We start from the raw sequence: 18,526 nt of genomic DNA, 5'->3' as shown, positions 1-18,526 counted from the left end.
AAGAAGACTGAAAAATGGAGAGTTAAAAGAATAAGAGTACTTCAGAATTCGCCTCCCTACCTCACTCAGTGCCACAGTGAACTCTTTGACGAGGGTTGCAGTCCATTGCTTCAGGCTGTAGGTACCGTATTTCTCGAAGATGTCTCTACAATGGGTTTCCTGCGAGATGTGAAGATATAATATGAGTGAATGCACATACTGTAGGGAAAATGTGTTTATAATGACAATACACAATAGGTCTGCAACTAACATTATAACAGAGAAATATTAGCGAAGAGTAAAGAGTGAAAGGGAGATTTAATCCAAATACCTAATTTTATTTACAATACACAAAAATTCCACATCCTCACCGAGAACTTTAGCCTGTGCGGCACACTCTTGACGTGGGCGATAAGCGTGTGCGCGTTCATCTTCTTGCTGCACACGGCACAGATGTAATAACAGCCATCCAGGGTCATGTCTACATCCTTCCTCACCTCCAACACATACTGAAGACCTGCAAGGAAGGACAACCACCAATTAAACATACCAAGATGAGTTATTCCTACAGACAAATTAGAGGTAATGAAGTATGTACAGTTTAAATTAGGTTGTTCATTTAATAACCACAAAAGGGTGGATGGCAAAGAAACTGTATGAGCTGCATGGAGAAATCAATACCAGAAAAGAAAAAGGAAAAAATATATAATGAACTTGCAAAACGAACACATAAACTAACACTACTTTTCAAGTGAGCAGTAAAGAATGAATTCAACATCAGCTGCAATAGGTATTGACAGTAATAATGTATCAGTAGATGTACTAATGTTGTGCCTGAAAGCAACACATGGGGTAAACAGGAGGGAGATACCGAGACCTTGAAAGACATGCCGAATGGAACTGACTGGGGATGACTAAGGTGGTATGGAGGTACTGAGAGAATGCAATGTACAAGATGGGTGTAAATAAAAAGGTACAGATGATAGGATGGAGAGGAGAATATCGAGATGAAAATGAGAGAAGACGGATGAACTTGAATTAACAGTTAAGACTCACCTTTCTATCACCTTCATCCATTCACTCTTAACCAGCTGTACCATTCTCAAAATGCTGCTCTGTTTCCATTTATTTACTCAAATGCTTCCTGGTTGGCTATCCCCCCTCCCCCCCAAACTCCTACTACTTCCTGCTTCCCTCCCTCCTCACATTCAGCTCTGACGAGACAAAATGATCCCACAATGAGTGTCACAGATCATGTTAAATTCTTGAATATTTATTACCGACACCTATCTCACCGCTACCTGGTTAGCTGTAGAAATTTTTGAGAAGAAAATAATTTACTTAGGAAAAAAAAATTTACAAGTGCAAATGTGCTGTGCTTGCTAAGGTTATGATTAGAGCTATAAAAGGTTGGCAAAACTTACCCACAAGTGGTATATCTTTGCATTTATCCACCACTGCTTGAGCCAATGGCACCTTTTGGTAGTACTTTGGTACTTCATCCTAGAAACAGAAAATGTGTGTTTATAGATACGTCAACTTTTATAAAGACTTCATGTAAATGTGATACGGTTTGCATTCATTAAGAATGCTGCTACAAAGATCATAAAAGGAAACACAAGGCATGCAAAGCATGAAATAAGTACACTACTAGCTCTTAAGACACAAACAACCAGCAGCTGCATATTTCCAGTTACTTGAGCAGTGTTCAATAATACTGTATATGACCCAGCCTTCCAAAGCTAAGATGTCAATATGTACGGAGCAACAGCAATAGTCCCATTGAAGAAACCAGTTCAAACTGGGAGAAAAATGTGAGCCCATATTAGGGACCAAGAGGATTCTTCTGGCCCACGGGGGGCACTTGGGGTTCTGATACACTGCTTGATGCTGACGACAGGTGAAGATTTGAGGATGATTAAGCCTTTTGGTGAGACTTTCTGCTTCTACAATCCTCTCTTTACTATACATTCCTTCATGAACTGACCTGAAAAGATATAGAGAAGGATACAGAAAGGCTCACCGAGACTTTCTAAACAAGCATAAATATAAAGCTCCACTTTTAGTATCGATAATAGTTTAATAAAGAGTCTACTGATGAGTGCAAGTGCAGCCTTGTGTTTCCTCTACATCTTATTCATACTGAAACACCTTTTATGAATCAACTATTAAACTCTTGCCAATCAAACTTTCTTTACTGTAATAATCCTTGATAAACATATGGCCATGTTATGATTTTAATTACATATATACAGTACAATGGGTCCTTGTTATTCATATGGGTTCCGATCTTATTAAACTGGACGTATAAGAGGGAGTTTGGTTCCGAGCCGGTCTGTAAAAAAAAAAAAAAAAAAAAAAAAAAAAAAAAAAAAAAAACACACACACACGAAACATGTGTAAGTGGATCCCAGAGGCATGACTGCCCATTAGGGGCAGTGTGGATACAGTACACTGTATACTAAGCCTTCGGTACACAAGGGAGGCAGCATGGCCAGTACTGCTCTCGACCGTCTTCACTTCCCCAAGTTGTAACATTAGGTACCCATTTACAGCTGGGTGGACTGGGAGAACCCAGGAATCAAATTGATGAACCCTGGAACAGGAGGCGAGTGCTGTATCCACTTGACCGTCACTCTCCTAGGAAACATGCACTAATACTGTACAACAATAAATAAAACACATTCTAGTAATATTAAATGCGTACTGTACTGTATAGTAATAAATAAAAGTTACCGGTAAATACTGCACAGTAATTTTAATACTATATATTTAATTTTAAAGTTTTAAAGGTTTAATAATACAAATATCAAATGAAGATCGTTGATAGATGATTAAAAAGTAGTTTTTCCACCTGAATAGATGGCAGTACTTTATCCTCCCTCAAATTGTCCAACGCACAGATATTAAATACTGTACCCAAATAATCAGGAATTACTGTACTCTTTAATGGTGCTCAACATAAGTTATCATATAAGGTCATTATAGAAGACCGAATGTAAACAGTGGAGTAAACATCGTGATTTAACTTATTGCCAGCATTAACAGATATTCATCCCCCCCCCTTTAATCTATTTATTTAAGGTTTTACTCTACTTGTAAACATATAACCAAGTACGGCCCACAAGCAATGAATTTTGATGGTAAAAACTGCTATACGCAGAACCGAGTACAGTATACATATAACTACTGTATGAATAACAAGGACCCCTTGTGTACAGCATACTGGTACAGTACAATATATATATACTGTATATGCACACGACGCACCCATTTGTGAAATAGGCATATAACCTACTCAAATTTATGTTAGGTTAAGATAATTTTGGCTAATTTGTGAAATGGGCTCCTAATTAGAACAGGAACTGATATCACAGACTGGGCAAAATGACTTCGCCCAATTCATAAACCAAGCAATTTCACAAATGGTGTGTGTTTGTGTGTGTGTATACAGTACTGTATATAAGTGCAAGGAGGGTTGTTCAACTCTTCATCGGACTTCTTCTGAATGTGATGTTGGGTCAGGTCTTGATATATTCTATACTTTATTTCTCCGTGTAACTCTGTTGACCGATAAAAAAGTACCTGAATACCAGCACAGTAGAAGGATCTGACCCTCAGCTCACACAAGTCCACGCGACTCTTTCCTCTCAAGACATACTGGACTTGCTGCCATCTGTGAGGCTCATTTGCAAGGGATTAAATATATGGAAATATTGTAAATAGGCACCGAGTACAGACTGTAAGGGAGTGATTTGAGTTTGATCTTGATATTACAGGAATGTGAGGGTAGATACAGTACTGTTTTATTCTGAAACAAGATGATAACCACTTGTCACATGACCAATAACGCCAAACTCAAACTGAATAATCACTTTCCCTAGAGTCCAGATTTTGTTCCTCAACAGATTTTTCCACAGATTCAGGCTAATGTAAAAAATCTGAGGAGCCTTGTTCTGAAAAGTTCCCAATAACAGGATGAGGACAGATGACATGAAGAGAATGAATCGGGCAAAATTCTTCTCATTCAAGCAGTTACACCAAGTTGAGATGGAGAAATATAAAAATGTTAAGTTCCTATCTTTATATTAGCCTAAGTTCTAAACACAAGAAGTCCAAGATCGACCTGAGCCACCCTCCTTCACGAACACACTCGGAAATAAAATACTACTTACCATAATCTTCTTGGTCCCTGCGAATCTTTCTCGGACATCTGAGTAAACAACTTCTAGCTCGGATTTCTGATCAGCTGCCTCGACGGACATCAGAATTTCGTCCACACAAAATAGTTTCTTTGGAGTCTCTTTGGGAGATATAGCTTTCACATCACTTGCATCCTCTGTTCTGCCATCAAGTTTTGCATTACTTGATGGGCCAGGTGTTGCAGAGAGTGTACCAGGTGTTCCAAGAAAGGTACCAGGTGTTGCAGAAAGTGCACCAGGTGTTGCAGGAAGGGTACCAGGTGTTGCAGGAAGGGTACCAGGTGTTGCAGGAAGGGTACCAGGTGTAGCAGGAAGGGTACCAGGTGTAGCAGGAAGGGTACCAGGTGTTGCAGGAAGGGTACCAGGTGTTGCAGGATGACTATCTCGCCCATCCACAGTGACTGGGGTATTTCCACTTGAGTTTTGTATCTCTTGATATCGATGAATACCAAAGCTCGATTCTTCTTTCTTTGACGTCCCCATCAACTTACATACGAGCTTGTGTAAATTCTCACTCTTCAACTCGAGAGAATCATAGTCTTCATGACCGGTCTCTGATGACGACCCATCCAAAAACACACCAAATGTCGCGAGATATTTGCCATCATCATCATCGTCGTCGTCGTCATCATCATCGTCACCGACAGACGCCTCGCTATCTGACTCGATATCCATAGGCACTTCCTCGATATCATCTAACGTGTAGTCCTGTCTTGTTACGTGCGGCGCACTGTGGCGTCCAACAAACTCAAACAGCTTACTAGGTGGTCGGGGAGGTGGGATAAGCTCATGTGGCAAGGGTGGTACTTGATTACCTTTAACTACAGAGGGCAGTGGTGGTGAGGGTTCATTTGGAGGTGGACAAGGAATTGGTGGTTTATATATACTACTGACTAATGCACAAGGAAGAAAAGGTGATGGAGCTGCCACAGGAGAAGGTATTGGCTGTGGAGGTGGGGCAAGTAACAAAGAGCCGCTCGAAAACTTAGAAGTAACAGATTCTCGGGACACCTCTGACTGTGCGAGTGAAACGGACGATGATGATGTGTCGTGAGGTTGAGAAGAACATGGTAATGGTGGTTGTGGAACAGACAGTGGGGATGATGGAACAGACAGTGGGGGTGGTGGAACAGACAGTGGGGATGGTGGAACGGACAGTGGGGGTGGGTCTAGTGTCACGGGCGGTATGGGAATTGACGACGACGCCGTTAGCAGAGGTGGAACACGTGGCGAAATTTCCAACGGCGATGAAACCGTTGAAAGAAGAGGAACACGCGAAGACGATTCTATTGACGATGACACTGGTACAGAAGACTGGCCAAGAGTTGAACCAGGCTCTGGGGTAGAAACATGTGATTTACCATCTTGACAAATGGATTTTGGTACAACACTGGCACTTGAGGTTTTATTGCTTGCTTCAGGAACTAAACCATCGTTATATGAATTTAAAGCAGACATAACAATGAGCTTAAAGTCTTTAGTATCGAGAGATGTTACGGCATTAAGTGCGGCCACTTTAGGTGGGTCTTTACCCCCAGAACCGGATTTAATGAACGACCCTCTGGTGTCTATCAATTTTTCTGCAATATCTGTATCCGCAAGAGCCAATATGGGCGAACCCGTGGGAGAATACGGTGTCTCTTCGTCATGTTCCGCTGAATGGTCGTTATCGTCTGCATCTTCATCTACGCTGTCCTGAGCGTTATCGAATACCGACCATGATCTGGCGGTTTCTTTTGGGGTCTCCTTGGTATGGGTTAGATTCTTCAGCTTATTTTCCTTGAGCATCTTTTTCTTGGCTTCATGTTCCTTTTTCTTCTCTTGGTACAAATATATTTTCAGATTGTAAAACTCTCTCTTCCTTCTCTCGTACTCCGTATACCACGCTCTCTTCCTCTCGCCCCTCTCCTCATGGTATCTCTTCTTAGCCTCGTAATAACACCTCTTCATCTTCTCGTAAAGCCTCAATTTCTGCTTCCTGTCTAGGTGGCCGTAGCGTTCTCCCACGTTGCTGCACTCAATTGGTTTCTTCTTGCTTGTCTCCTTCGTTACAGGTTCCGAGACGGCTTCGCTGTTGTCTTTAGATTCACTAATCTGTGTACTCTCACTTTCAGGTTTATTCATTTTGATTTCGGTTACGCTCTCTCTCTCGTTATTACCCTCGACTTCTTTCTCCGCTGGATCTGCCGCCGTTGTTCCATCCTCCGTGTCGACGTGGCTACAAACCGAATCCACAGGACTAACGTCACCGGCATATGAAGTATCATCCGCCACGTCAATAGTATGGAGTTTGAGGCCCCAGTTATCAACTACCGGAGGTGGGGGTGCAGATAATGACTTAAAATAGGACCTCTGGTTGTCGGACATGGGGCTCTCGCACGTAGCGCTCGGTTCCCTTCCTTTATCTTCAGCTGCAGTGTTATGAGGCGGCATCATCCCCCATCTATCCGACACAGAAGGGGAGAGTCCTTGAGGTGGCGGCACTCTCTTCTCTCCTCTTTCTAGTAACGGTATATGCTTCTGCAGGTTATGCCCGGAGCCCAGGTTATCATTAACGTAACTGACGGGACTGATGTTCATTCTCGCGTCCCGTCCCGTCATCTGGAGTGAGTTTTTCTTGGCCCATCCCTCGATTACTTGTGGCTTCGGCTGACAGACGGGTTCGACGTGTTTGTTTTGACTTCTGCCGTCTCTTCTGTCAGCATTCCATTCTCTTCTATATCTTGAATTTCTGGACTCGGCATCCACATTCTTATTTGATGCGTAACCACAAGACCTTTTTGACACGAGCAATTCTTCCCTCTTTGACAAAACAGAGCTGTGTTGTTCGACTTTAGGTCTTCTGACATTAGCATCTTTCTTCTTTGGTATCCTGAAAAAAGAAAATTAATAAATAACCAAATAATAATAATGATGCATACAACAGTTTCATTAAAAGCTTACTGCCTTTGTTTAAGCCCTGGCACCAGATATCCATTACATATACACACAAAAGTTAATAAAACAATCGACACCGATATCCGATAGAATATAACCCAAGAAAAGCGACACAAGTCTGGTCTCGACTTACTTGAATGTGGTGATGGAGGGTAGAGAGCTGCAGGTGACAGTAGTAGTAGCAGATATAACTTCCTTGCTGGTCAAATTATTCTCCTTCATCTCGCCTCTTGTAACTTCTTGCTGAACAGAAATTGGCCTCTTCAGCTTAAACTCTTGAAACTTCCTCTCCTTCTCTCTCGTCCTCCTCTCGAATTTTAAACGACCCTGACTCTTACTGTCAACGAACTTCTCCCGCTTTTCTCTCTTATTGTTTTTTTTCATCAAGTCTTCCCTACTCCTAAAATCCCGCAATTCTGACCTGGGCTGTGCGTGTCTCGATCTTTTCCTGTCTCTTCTTTCCACGTCAGTGTTATCTTCCTTGGCTAATTCTATTTCACCCTTTCCGAGACACTTTCCCCCGCTGCCCAACTTCTCCTCCTCCCTTCTACGCTTCACCGCTTTCTCATCTACCTCAACTGTCTCTGATTCATTGCCTTCCTCCTCGTAGCACGAGTTCTCGCCTTCCGTGTTCGCTTGGTTGTCCTCGCTCTCCGCGTCGGCCATCTCGTCACCAGTACCTACATCCACCAGTCTATCTCCAATGTTCACCTCCACTGACCCATCTTCATCTTTCTCTGCCTCTACTGACCCGTCTTCCTCTTTTACTGCCTCTACTGACCCATCTTCCTCTTTTACTCCCTCCACTGGCCTATCGTCATCACCTCCATCCCCCGATTCATCCTTGTTTACAAAAACGTCTAACGAGCAATTGGAATTCTGCGTTGCATCTCCATTTTCTTCCTCAAAAAGGGTCTCGGATTCCGGCAAGGTCGGCGCCTGCGGAACATCCTCGTCTCTACCGTCGGCGTCCGGGAGGATGCCAACCTTGATTCCTTCCTCACTTTCGGAGGACGTTAAAGCTGTCATTTCTTTACATATTAACCTTAAACACATTTGAACTATTTCCTTGTACTTGGTGTCCTTGGCTATATCCTCCAAATGGACACAACAGGGTTTGGTGTTCAGCGTTAATGCTTCTTCCGGTTTAGGCTGCTTTAATCGTCCTAATTTCCTTTTATTAGTGGTTTTCTTTAACACAGAAGGTTCAACTTTCACATCTACATCTGGCACTGTTGCTGTACCCTCCGAATTAATGTCCAATTTATTTTCTCCGGTCTTGACAGAGTCCAAGATGCTGCTGCTGCTACTAATACCGCCTTCACAAGTATTGCTCAACTGTAGACAACTTATTTCAGAGGAGTTCTTGATGTTAGGTTTGGTCTCAACTTTTAAAAAATTTCCTTCATTGGGTAAAATCTCATACTGTTTGCCTCTCCTCCTCTTCTGTGGTGTCTTTTTAATTGGTTTATCATCGGGCTGTTCGTTCTCTTTCATGTCGGCCGCAGCGTCAGACCCTATAGATGACGCCTGAGAGTTATCACCCTCTTCCGTCGTCTCTTCAGTCTTAACGTCACCTGAAGTCCCACTGACGAGACTCGCCTCGCCCTTCACTGCAAGTTTGCCGGGCGATTCATGACCCTGCTGACCTTTTTTGGTTTTTCTCTTCCTTCCAACAGGACATTTAGTGGACGCTGGTGTAAGTTTCACGGCTTTCTTATCATCGGAGGAGTCATTGGTCCCCACCTCGCATTTTAAGGATTTTGTTGTGGGTGACCGACACGTTTTAGGACCTACTTTCTTTTTCTTTCCTTTGGCAGACACAGTTTTCCTCGGGGCAGAATCTTTACCGTCTTTCTTACCACCTCTCTTCCTGGGTCCCATACATCTTGTGGACGGCGACTTATATTTAAACACATTCTTCCACTCACAATATGAGCTTCCATATTTCATAGCAAATAACTTAATAATCTCAACATCTTCAAAAACAACATGACTAGGTTTATGAATCATATCTTCAAGGCAAATTAGATTCAGCGTCAGCCTAGTCTTGCCTTCGTCGGGAAACATATCCATGTTGATAACGGGAGCAAGAGAAGACTGGGAGATAATGAGAGCTGCCGTGATCTGTTCCCGGCTGTAATACTTGTCCTCCTCCACCAGGTACCTCACACTGGGAACTTCTACATCGGGTTCATCTGAGAGTTGACCTTCACTCTTGCATATCTTAACAGGAAACAAATTAATATCTGCCTTGTCCATTGTTGGTGTTAGGGGAAAATCTGGAGGTTCTTCCTTAACCTTAGATTCCTCCTTTACCTTGAAGTCTTCAGCCGGGTCATTGAAGAAACCAGAACATTCAAATTCCTCTCCGGGATCGGCATCAACGGGTTCTAATTTCACCAAGGAAAGATCAACGTGTGTTTGGTTTAAATTTGATTCCTTATCCTCAACTACTTGACCTGGTTCCTGGGAGTTAGCAAGTTCATTGCTAATATTTCCAAGAACAATATTATGGAAAGTTAACTCGTCTGAATTAACTGGATTCCCACAAGTTAACCCTGAAACATCCTCACCTGAAAGATAACTATTTGAAGTGTCCCCCGTTGAATAATGTCGCGACTCAAGCCCCGCTGAACAATCAACTAAGGAAATAACTGAAACTAAGGTGGCATCAGTTGTAATGGGGCTTAGCTCTGAGCTCCCAGCCTCATTTAGTGCTGCCAAACTGATGGCTTCAAGATTACAATCTCCTAAATCATCTTCCAGATCAACATCTAGGCCTGGATGACTCTGACAACTAAAATCTAACTCTGGAATAGGACTTAAAGCTACAAGGTTGGGTTCAGTGCTAACTCCACTTAGTACATGGCCACTGTCCACATTAAGCACTGGGGTGTGCTCATCATCACCAGCTTGAGTCACGACATCATCTACACAGGACAAGTCAGAATCTTGCATAATATATTTTTGCACTTTGGAGAAATGTTTCTTTTCATCATCACTCTCATAGTTCTGCCCTTCTGTGTCCTTTTCACCGATAATGTTTTCTCCACCGTTACTATGAGCACTGAATGGTTTTTGTCCAGTGTCACCATTGTTCTCAGAATTTAGCTCAAAGCAGTTATTGCCTCCCAAGTTTTGTCCTTCAATGTCACTGTCACACCCAGTCTTCTTTCTGTTACTGTTAATATCACTCCCATTACTTTTCTCAATATCCGCAAGAATTTTATTCAAGTAATCAATTTCCTCTGCAGCTGTTGTTGGTTTAAAATTGTTCTCCTGATGTCTTACTTGTGGATCATCTGCTCCAACTTCATCTAATGTAGTAAATCCTTGAAGGTCCATAACCTGTAAGACAATAACATAAAACATTAAAGGGTAAAACTCGTGCCTATCACACCTAAAGAAGTTTGCTATTATCTTTACTTTTGAAACACCATACAATAAACCCCCATTACATCACAGCCACAAGTACGAGTATTATTCACCGCACGGCCACTCTAGTGTGGTGAATGTTTCAACCACGATCACCATTCACAACACTTTAAGATGCACAAGATTTCTTTATTAATATTCTGTTATAAACTGTTTAAAATTCTGATCTAATGTTATCATAGGCAATTAATGGAATATTTTGCCTCCTGGTGTAAAGGTATTCAAAGTAAACTGAATATCTCATTGTTCTCCTTGTTATAATTACAACGTCTATACACATAAATACAGTTTATGTGCAAGTGTTTTTCTGAATACTTTCCCACTAAAAAACGTGAAATTTCCCCAAATCTTTATGTATATGATGCATGCTTTCTGAAATAACGTGTTCTACATTTTTAAATAATTTCAAGTATAGTTCAGTTTTAACATGCACATTATTATAAACAGCTGAAACAAGAAGCAAGGCATGCTAGTAATGAGGAGAGAATTAGTGCAGGTCTTGTCCGCAGGAGGATGAAGAATATGTGATCACTGGGTGCACGCTCTCAAAGATTCTTGCTGTGAAAACTTCTCATAAATGAAGACCCATGAATGCACTAACTTGTTGACATTATCACAAATATAACAAATTACACCGAGAGGTCATGGGGTGAGGAATAGCGCAGGCGGGTGTATATGTAGCGTTGAACACCATTACTGCACTGCCTTCTCCTGTCCATAGTGTGTGTCATGGTCTCTGCTATCTGTGTAACATTGGCGGTGTTAGCACCACACCCTAACACACCTGCATACCCTGATACATCTTCACCTGGAAACACACTCAGACATACCCTTATACATCCTTACCTTCACACACATACCCTTATACATCCTTACCTTCACACACATACCCTTATACATCCTTACCTTCACACACATACCCTTATACATCCTTACCTTCACACACATACCCTTATACATCCTTACCTTCACACACATACCCTTATACATCCTTACCTTTACACACATACCCTTATACATCCTTATACATACCCTTATACATCCTTACCTTCACACACATACCCTTATACATCCTTACCTTCACACACATACCCTTATACATCCTTACCTTCACACACATACCCTTATACATCCTTACCTTTACACACATACCCTAACCTATATACACAGTCACACACCCAAAAATTATTCTACCTACTGGTTAACATAGGCTGTACATAACTAACTAACTAACTAACTCACTTGCGCACACCACGCACGCACACATATCAGAATTATACCTATGACTACACTCAAATAAATAAATATATATATATATATATATATATATATATATATATATATATATATATATATATATATATATATATATATATATATATATATATATATATATATATATATATATATATATATATACACTGTACTATACAACTTAAAACTAAAAGGTACAATACCAATAGACATAAGACATAGGTCAGCCACAAACAATAACCCTAATTTAAGTGTCACGTCTCATATATTTCCCAATCTGTATTATGCCCGTGAGTGTTGCAGTCGGCCATAACTCAAACACTGCGTAGCCCGGGGTTACTGGGATGAATTTGACAACATGTGAGACGTAAACACAACTATGACAAGTAAGGTTGCGGTAAAGGTTTATTCTCCATCAAACACTGCACAATCCTGAATGAGAATTACCAGGTCTTGAATAACCTTTTTCCTCTCTTTCTTTCTCCTTTTCCTGTTCTTCGGTATACTTCTGGTTAGCTGGGAACATACTTGCTGGTTCTACATCATATATATACATTGCAGAATTATAACTTAAGACACAGCCTAGCCATACAGTACCGTAGGTAAGCCTTCAATATGAGAATCTGGAAAATCTGTTGAGGGATGAGCATGGTAATAAACATTTTAACACATCAAATATACACTAGGTATGTACGTCAAATGGGCGTAAAATGATGATGATGGCGATGATGACGGACATAGCGTACAAAATTAGAGGTGGTCGATACAAAGAGGGTGATGAGAAAACAATTGAGATGGAAAGATTGGGTAAAGAATCCAATATCCTGAACTAAACGACGTGAGTCAACACCCAAAGATCGGTGCAGCTAACAGGGTTTTGGGGAGGGGAGGGGCATGGTGGGCAATGCTACGACATGTGAAGAAAGAGGTAAATAACTTGTAATATTATCTTTGTTTGTCTTGTTGTGGAAGTAGTACCATACACTATAACAAAACAATGTACTGCACTACTCTATTAGAACAGATTAATGGCATACAGTGAAACCTCTATATAATGGACTCGTCTCACCTGGGGGGCTTCATATCTAACGGACCCTTGATATAACAAACTTTCACCTCTATGTATATCGTTAGATGGAGGTTTAACATATACTGTAACCGCCCCTTGATATAACGGATTTTTCACTCCATATAGTACTGTAGGTTAAATAGAGGTTTCACTGTAATATGAAGGGGAAAACGGGTGTGTATTTGATCTCGACTCCTGAATGAAAGACAGCAAAAGAAGATTGTGTTTGTTGTTGACTCTAGCTATATGGTGGAGGGGAGGAGTGAGAAATAAAGGCTTTAAAAAAAAAAAAAAAAAAAAATTTCAATTAAAAATAAAATACAAAACATATGTAAAAGTACAGTATAGGCAAGAAGTGAAGTTTCTGAGATCTGTACTGCACTGCCATACCACACAAATCAATAAAATAAATTGTTCCATCAGTATTAATGGCCTTCACCACCACAAAATAAATTATTACAAACCACCAACCAGTTTTCAGTTATGGTTTTAAAATACAGTAAAGTATACATAAAATCTACACCAACACATATTACCTGTGTTCACTCCATAAATTTTTCACATTTATATATCCAGAACCAGTGGCTCTCATCCCTAGATTTGTAACATTATTCAGGACCTTTGTGGCAAAATTATATTTTTCAACAAATTACAAAATAGACAAACTTGAAGACACAAGTCCCTTCACTTACATAACTCAGACACTGTACCAATGGCTTTCATACAGGAAAATTTCAGAAAACTTCAATACCTAGTTTTTGAGATACATTATTGTACTGTACCTGTAAATGAGTACAGGGGATCCCCGACTTACGAATGCCCGCCAATACGAACGAGGTTAAACATGAAATTTAAAGCATTTTATTTACCCGATTTAATTTTGTACTTTCATTTACTGTATTTTGTCATTCTATTTCTTCTTTTGCCTTAAATTAAGTGATTTTAGATGTATATAAGGACTTAGGCTATGATATAATGTAGTGGGATTTTAAACATTGTTTTGTAATTATGGTATGCATACAGCATGTGTTCCAACTTACATAATACGTACAAATCCGTCTTAAGAACGTCCTCCCCGTTCCTAACTCAGGGACCCCTGTACACAAGTTTACAACTCGGGGAAGTGAAATGCAGTCAAGAGCAGTACCGGCCCTGCTGCCTCCTGGTGTACCAAAGGTTTAGCATACAGTGTTGTATCCACACTGCCCCTACAAACAGTACTGTTGTACACATTCTCCAGAAGAGCAGTTTTCAAATTCGAAATACAGGTACTGTATCCTGTAATTCAAACTAATGGTACCTTGTGCTGCATTGACTATTTCAAACAGAAATGACCCAAAAGCAGTTCAATTTGCCTCTGTTGTAGTGCTGCTTAAACCTCTGACAAGTGAGTGTACAGTATTGAGTTTGGCCAATCTGGCTTCATGCCGGCTCAACACTTAACAGTGCACCTTGATAATACTGTACACTACTGTATTTTCCTTACCCCCATAACACTCCCTCAGGTGTGCATTTTTCCTTCTTAAATCTGAATCAAATGGTTTCATAGCACAACATACTTAATATAAAATGATCAAGCACTTTTTTTAATGTTTTTACTCAAAAAAATTATCTCCAGAAAAGCAAGACCGCCATGGAGTGACCGCACATAAATGTCCAAAAAAATAACTCTCCTAACAATTTAAAAATTCCCGAAGAATACATGGCAAACGTCAAGGAGATTAAGCACCTTGGTACGCAATACACCCACTGATGTAAAAACTTGGTTATGTTTCATCAGTTAACAGTGATCTCAACCATTTGGTCTTACAATTGAATGTTTGCAAAAGCTACTGGATGACCTACCAGCCAAGTTGGTAAATGGAGTGTATTATATTCAAACCCAAATATTAACACACATGAATTTCATAAAGTTTCATCAAGCTTGTATCTCCTTACAGTATATATCATGTTCATGTGTTAAATACTGCATTGTACTGGATCAACATGGGGGAAATCAAAATGGCTGCTGCTTTAACTTTTATTAACTCGCCACATGTTTCCAACACTCTAAGTCTTCACTGAGGGGAAAGTTGAAATTCTTCTCAGTGTTGTAAATCTTTATTGTGATGATAATAAAAATAATAATAATAATAATGATATGCGGTACAGAACAAAAAGTGTCGGAAGTGCCATAATCAACCCCTTCACTACAGGGGCGCCCATTTTAATATTTCATCCGGCTCAACCAGACGATTCTATTGAGCTCAAGAGAGGACTCCATACACAAGGGGTTAAAAGGTGTCTGCAGAACAACATGCAACTACACTAAGGTGCTGGCTCTTCATTCAGGGTCACAACTGACTTTTGGCCATAAATGTAACAGACTTATGGGTACCCATGAAAGCAACACTACTGTAGTCATGTTTGCAGGTAACTTGAGTGGAATTAATTATAGAGCCAATACAAAATTATTAATGCACACAAAAACCACTCCTTCAAGTGACAAGCTTTAGAAGGCAGGCTTATAAAACTTCTAGATAGCTGCACGGTGTGATTTGTAATGATCCTTGGTGCAAATTGTTGAGCTGCATGCTGGCAAATTCTCACAACACAAAAATATAAAGTAGGCAAGTTTAACCCCTTCATGGTAACATCCCCCCGCATGATTTGTATGCCTGTGATTAATCTGACGACATTATTTGACATCAATATAATTTACTCCAGATTTTATGCTGGATGATGTACAATATCCCCATTCATTCCCTGTCCTCAGCCAATGATAATATAACAAAGGTACTCAAACTAACCAACCAGGAGTGAACTCATAACAATGGTTTTAAATAAAACAAATATAGATTTAGGCACGAGATAGGTAAACATTGGTTTGGAAATCGAGTAGTGGATGAGTGGAACAGTTACCAAACATCATCACTAACTCGAATACGCTGGATAGCTTCAAACATAAGTTGGAAGGATAGACGAGCGATAGGGGTTGGGTGCAAACGAGACTGCCCAGTTTGGCCCGCTGTAGTTTCCTCCATTCTCATTCCTCACTCTCCTGTGCCGCCAAGCATACATTATTTTACAGTTATGTTAGAGGTATGGCAGACACGGCTACAGCAGCTAAGAAGAAACATGCCCCAGACATAAGGATGGTGATGAAGATGAATGATCTTTGTGACTTTCTCGTGATGATTGACACGGGGTAGCCCGTCAGTGTCATTTTCTCACACCTGGCATCATCCTACCTCATTTTCTCCCCCTGATTTGGTGGGATAATTCTGGTATTTGCCATCAACTCCATTTGGCTATGATATATTTTCACTGACAATACTTGCACACCCATAACTTTTTATATTACAAAGAAAGTTTTTTTATTTTAACAAATTACCTTCATGCTACGTGGTATATCAGAATTATCTTGAGGATCAACACAAGTACATACAGTAATATTAAATATGTCTATATTTTGTCTTCACATTTTACACTAGGGGGGTGAAGCAGTTAGGTGTCAACTTAACCAACATTTTCTCAAGAATAACATTCTCCAAATTACTGAAAGAAATCAGTTAAATAAAACCAAACTTAATGAACATAAACAAACATGATGAACACTGGGTTTGTAATCAGATAAAAAACTGAATACAGAAAATAATAACTGGATTTCTAGTCAGCAAAGCTAACAAAGGTTGCAGACACTACATGATAACAAATGTGTATACACCTTTAATCATCACTATACTGCATATACTGTTATGGCTTTCCAGGGATCTTGGCCAATCACTGAACATATTGTATTCTACACATTTACACGAACTCGGTTTGAATTTTCAATGGCGTATACTGTACTGCATACATTCTACAGTACTGTATCTCATCAATACGAGGGTTATCTTCTTCAAAAATACCACATGACAAAAGTGCTTGTGGCAAATTTAGTGTCTTACAGGAATATACGTGGATACTACAGTACTGTATACATTCCAAAAACATACTGTATAAACGTTTTTATGAAGAAAAAATTTAATTCAATAAAAATGTTAATAAAGCAATAAAACAAACAATAATAAAGTAAAGTCAAACAATAATAAATTATATCTTTCATTACATTTCAGCACCACTGTGTAATAAATCAGAATAATGGCAAAATAACCATAAACCTAAATTGATGTTGAGTTGAACATCAGAGTAGTACAGTATACCAGAGGCAGACTAACACTGTGTTGGCCTGAAATGGGTACCTGCACAGTCATCACCCCAACCAACAACCCACAAATACTGTATTCCAATTTCTTCGTTAAGGACAAGTGTTACATACTTGTCAATTGCACAAATAAAACCACGGTGCATTAAGCCACTTTCAGGATCGGTTTACCGTACGGCATATAGTACTCGGCCGAACCTACCACGAGGGCAACAAACAGACCCTGCCCCTCCCAGCTACACACACAAACAGGTATGCCTTACCACCACTCCAACTGTAGATTCATCAGAAAAAACAACAACAAAACAGTACTTCAGCTGCAAAACAATGGATTAAGTTTAGTTCATAAGAATATTCATTTCGCCGTGAAGTTCATGTACTGATTACGACAATTAAACAAAAGCCAGTCGTACCCCGAGTTCCAACTTCCACTACTGTGCTCTTGACCACTAGCAAGACTTTTTTTTTTACTTTTGTTTAATGATATTCCCTCAATAGACAAATAATGAGAGCATATAAACCATTATGTCGAACACCTTTTTTTTTTTTTTGAGAAACGGGAGGAACCAAGACTCAGAGCAGCACTGTACAGCCAGCCTCCCAAATGGTCAATTATAGACCACAATAATATATAAATTTACTAAGAAATCTTTTCCAGTTCAACAGCAGCATCTCATCAATATTTTGTTTTTGTTTTACCTGACCTATTGAAGAGAGAAGGGAGTGAGCAAGATGGAAGGGGAGTGAGTAAGATGGAAGGGGAGAGAGCAAGATGGAAGGGAGAGAGAGAGAGAGACTGAGATAAAATGGAGAGAGAGATAGCAAACTTTATGTTGGAGACTCCTTTATCATTTCTACATACTGAATCTAAGTACAGAATTTACTGCTTTTTTTTATGTGTAAGAACTCTCACTCATTACAACAGTACATTTTCACAAAGGCTACTGATAAACACAACAAACACAAGCATGTTTATTAGACGTGAGCCTTGTGCAACCTTTAACATTCACTTAAATAGTATATACCTCTTGAACAGATACTGTATATTGTACGGGATATACGGTAATACGCTAAACAAAAGGTGTCAAAAATAACATCATAATATCACGTGTTTTCTGAGATCCGGATCCTATGCGTATTGACAGTCTCTCAAATACTGAATTAGAGACAATCTTGTGACCTTCAAATCATCACTTTGCCTCAAGCATTGTTTATATTTAAGTAATTTGCTTCAGCCAGGCCCAACAGAACTGCTGCAGCACCAGTGGACTGAGCTTGACATTGTACCACAACTAAAAGTGGCCTACATAGTGTGCTTGTGACTGCCAGATAAGAGTAATGTGGGTCACACTGTGTCAGTACATTATACTCGTGTGTACAGTACATGGCGTTTACAATCACCATGAACATTATGACTAATCTTACAGTAGTAATTGTTCAATGAGCTTGGAACAGAAATCA

The 18,526-nt window shown here is 40.0% G+C and overlaps 1 protein-coding gene across 2 annotated transcripts in view; it reads right to left on the bottom strand.

Moving 5' to 3' along the window:
- LOC121868550 overlaps positions 1-18,526 on the bottom strand; it is a 29,117-nt gene that overhangs the window by 8,513 nt on the left and 2,078 nt on the right. For both annotated transcript variants that reach the window (XM_042369280.1, XM_042369281.1), the window contains exons 2-6: positions 7,252-10,469; positions 4,155-7,053; positions 1,404-1,482; positions 351-496; positions 61-159 (exon numbers count right to left, since the gene is read on the bottom strand). In XM_042369280.1, coding sequence (XP_042225214.1) covers positions 61-159; positions 351-496; positions 1,404-1,482; positions 4,155-7,053; positions 7,252-10,466 — 6,438 coding nt within the window. In that variant the 5' untranslated portion in view covers positions 10,467-10,469. The remainder of the gene's footprint in view (positions 1-60; positions 160-350; positions 497-1,403; positions 1,483-4,154; positions 7,054-7,251; positions 10,470-18,526) is intronic.

Source organism: Homarus americanus, unplaced genomic scaffold, assembly GCF_018991925.1.
Source record: "Homarus americanus isolate GMGI-L3 unplaced genomic scaffold, GMGI_Hamer_2.0 scaffold59495, whole genome shotgun sequence".
NCBI lineage: Eukaryota > Metazoa > Arthropoda > Malacostraca > Decapoda > Nephropidae > Homarus > Homarus americanus.
Note: the sequence above shows the minus strand (reverse complement) of the source record. Positions and strands in the feature narration are given on the sequence as shown.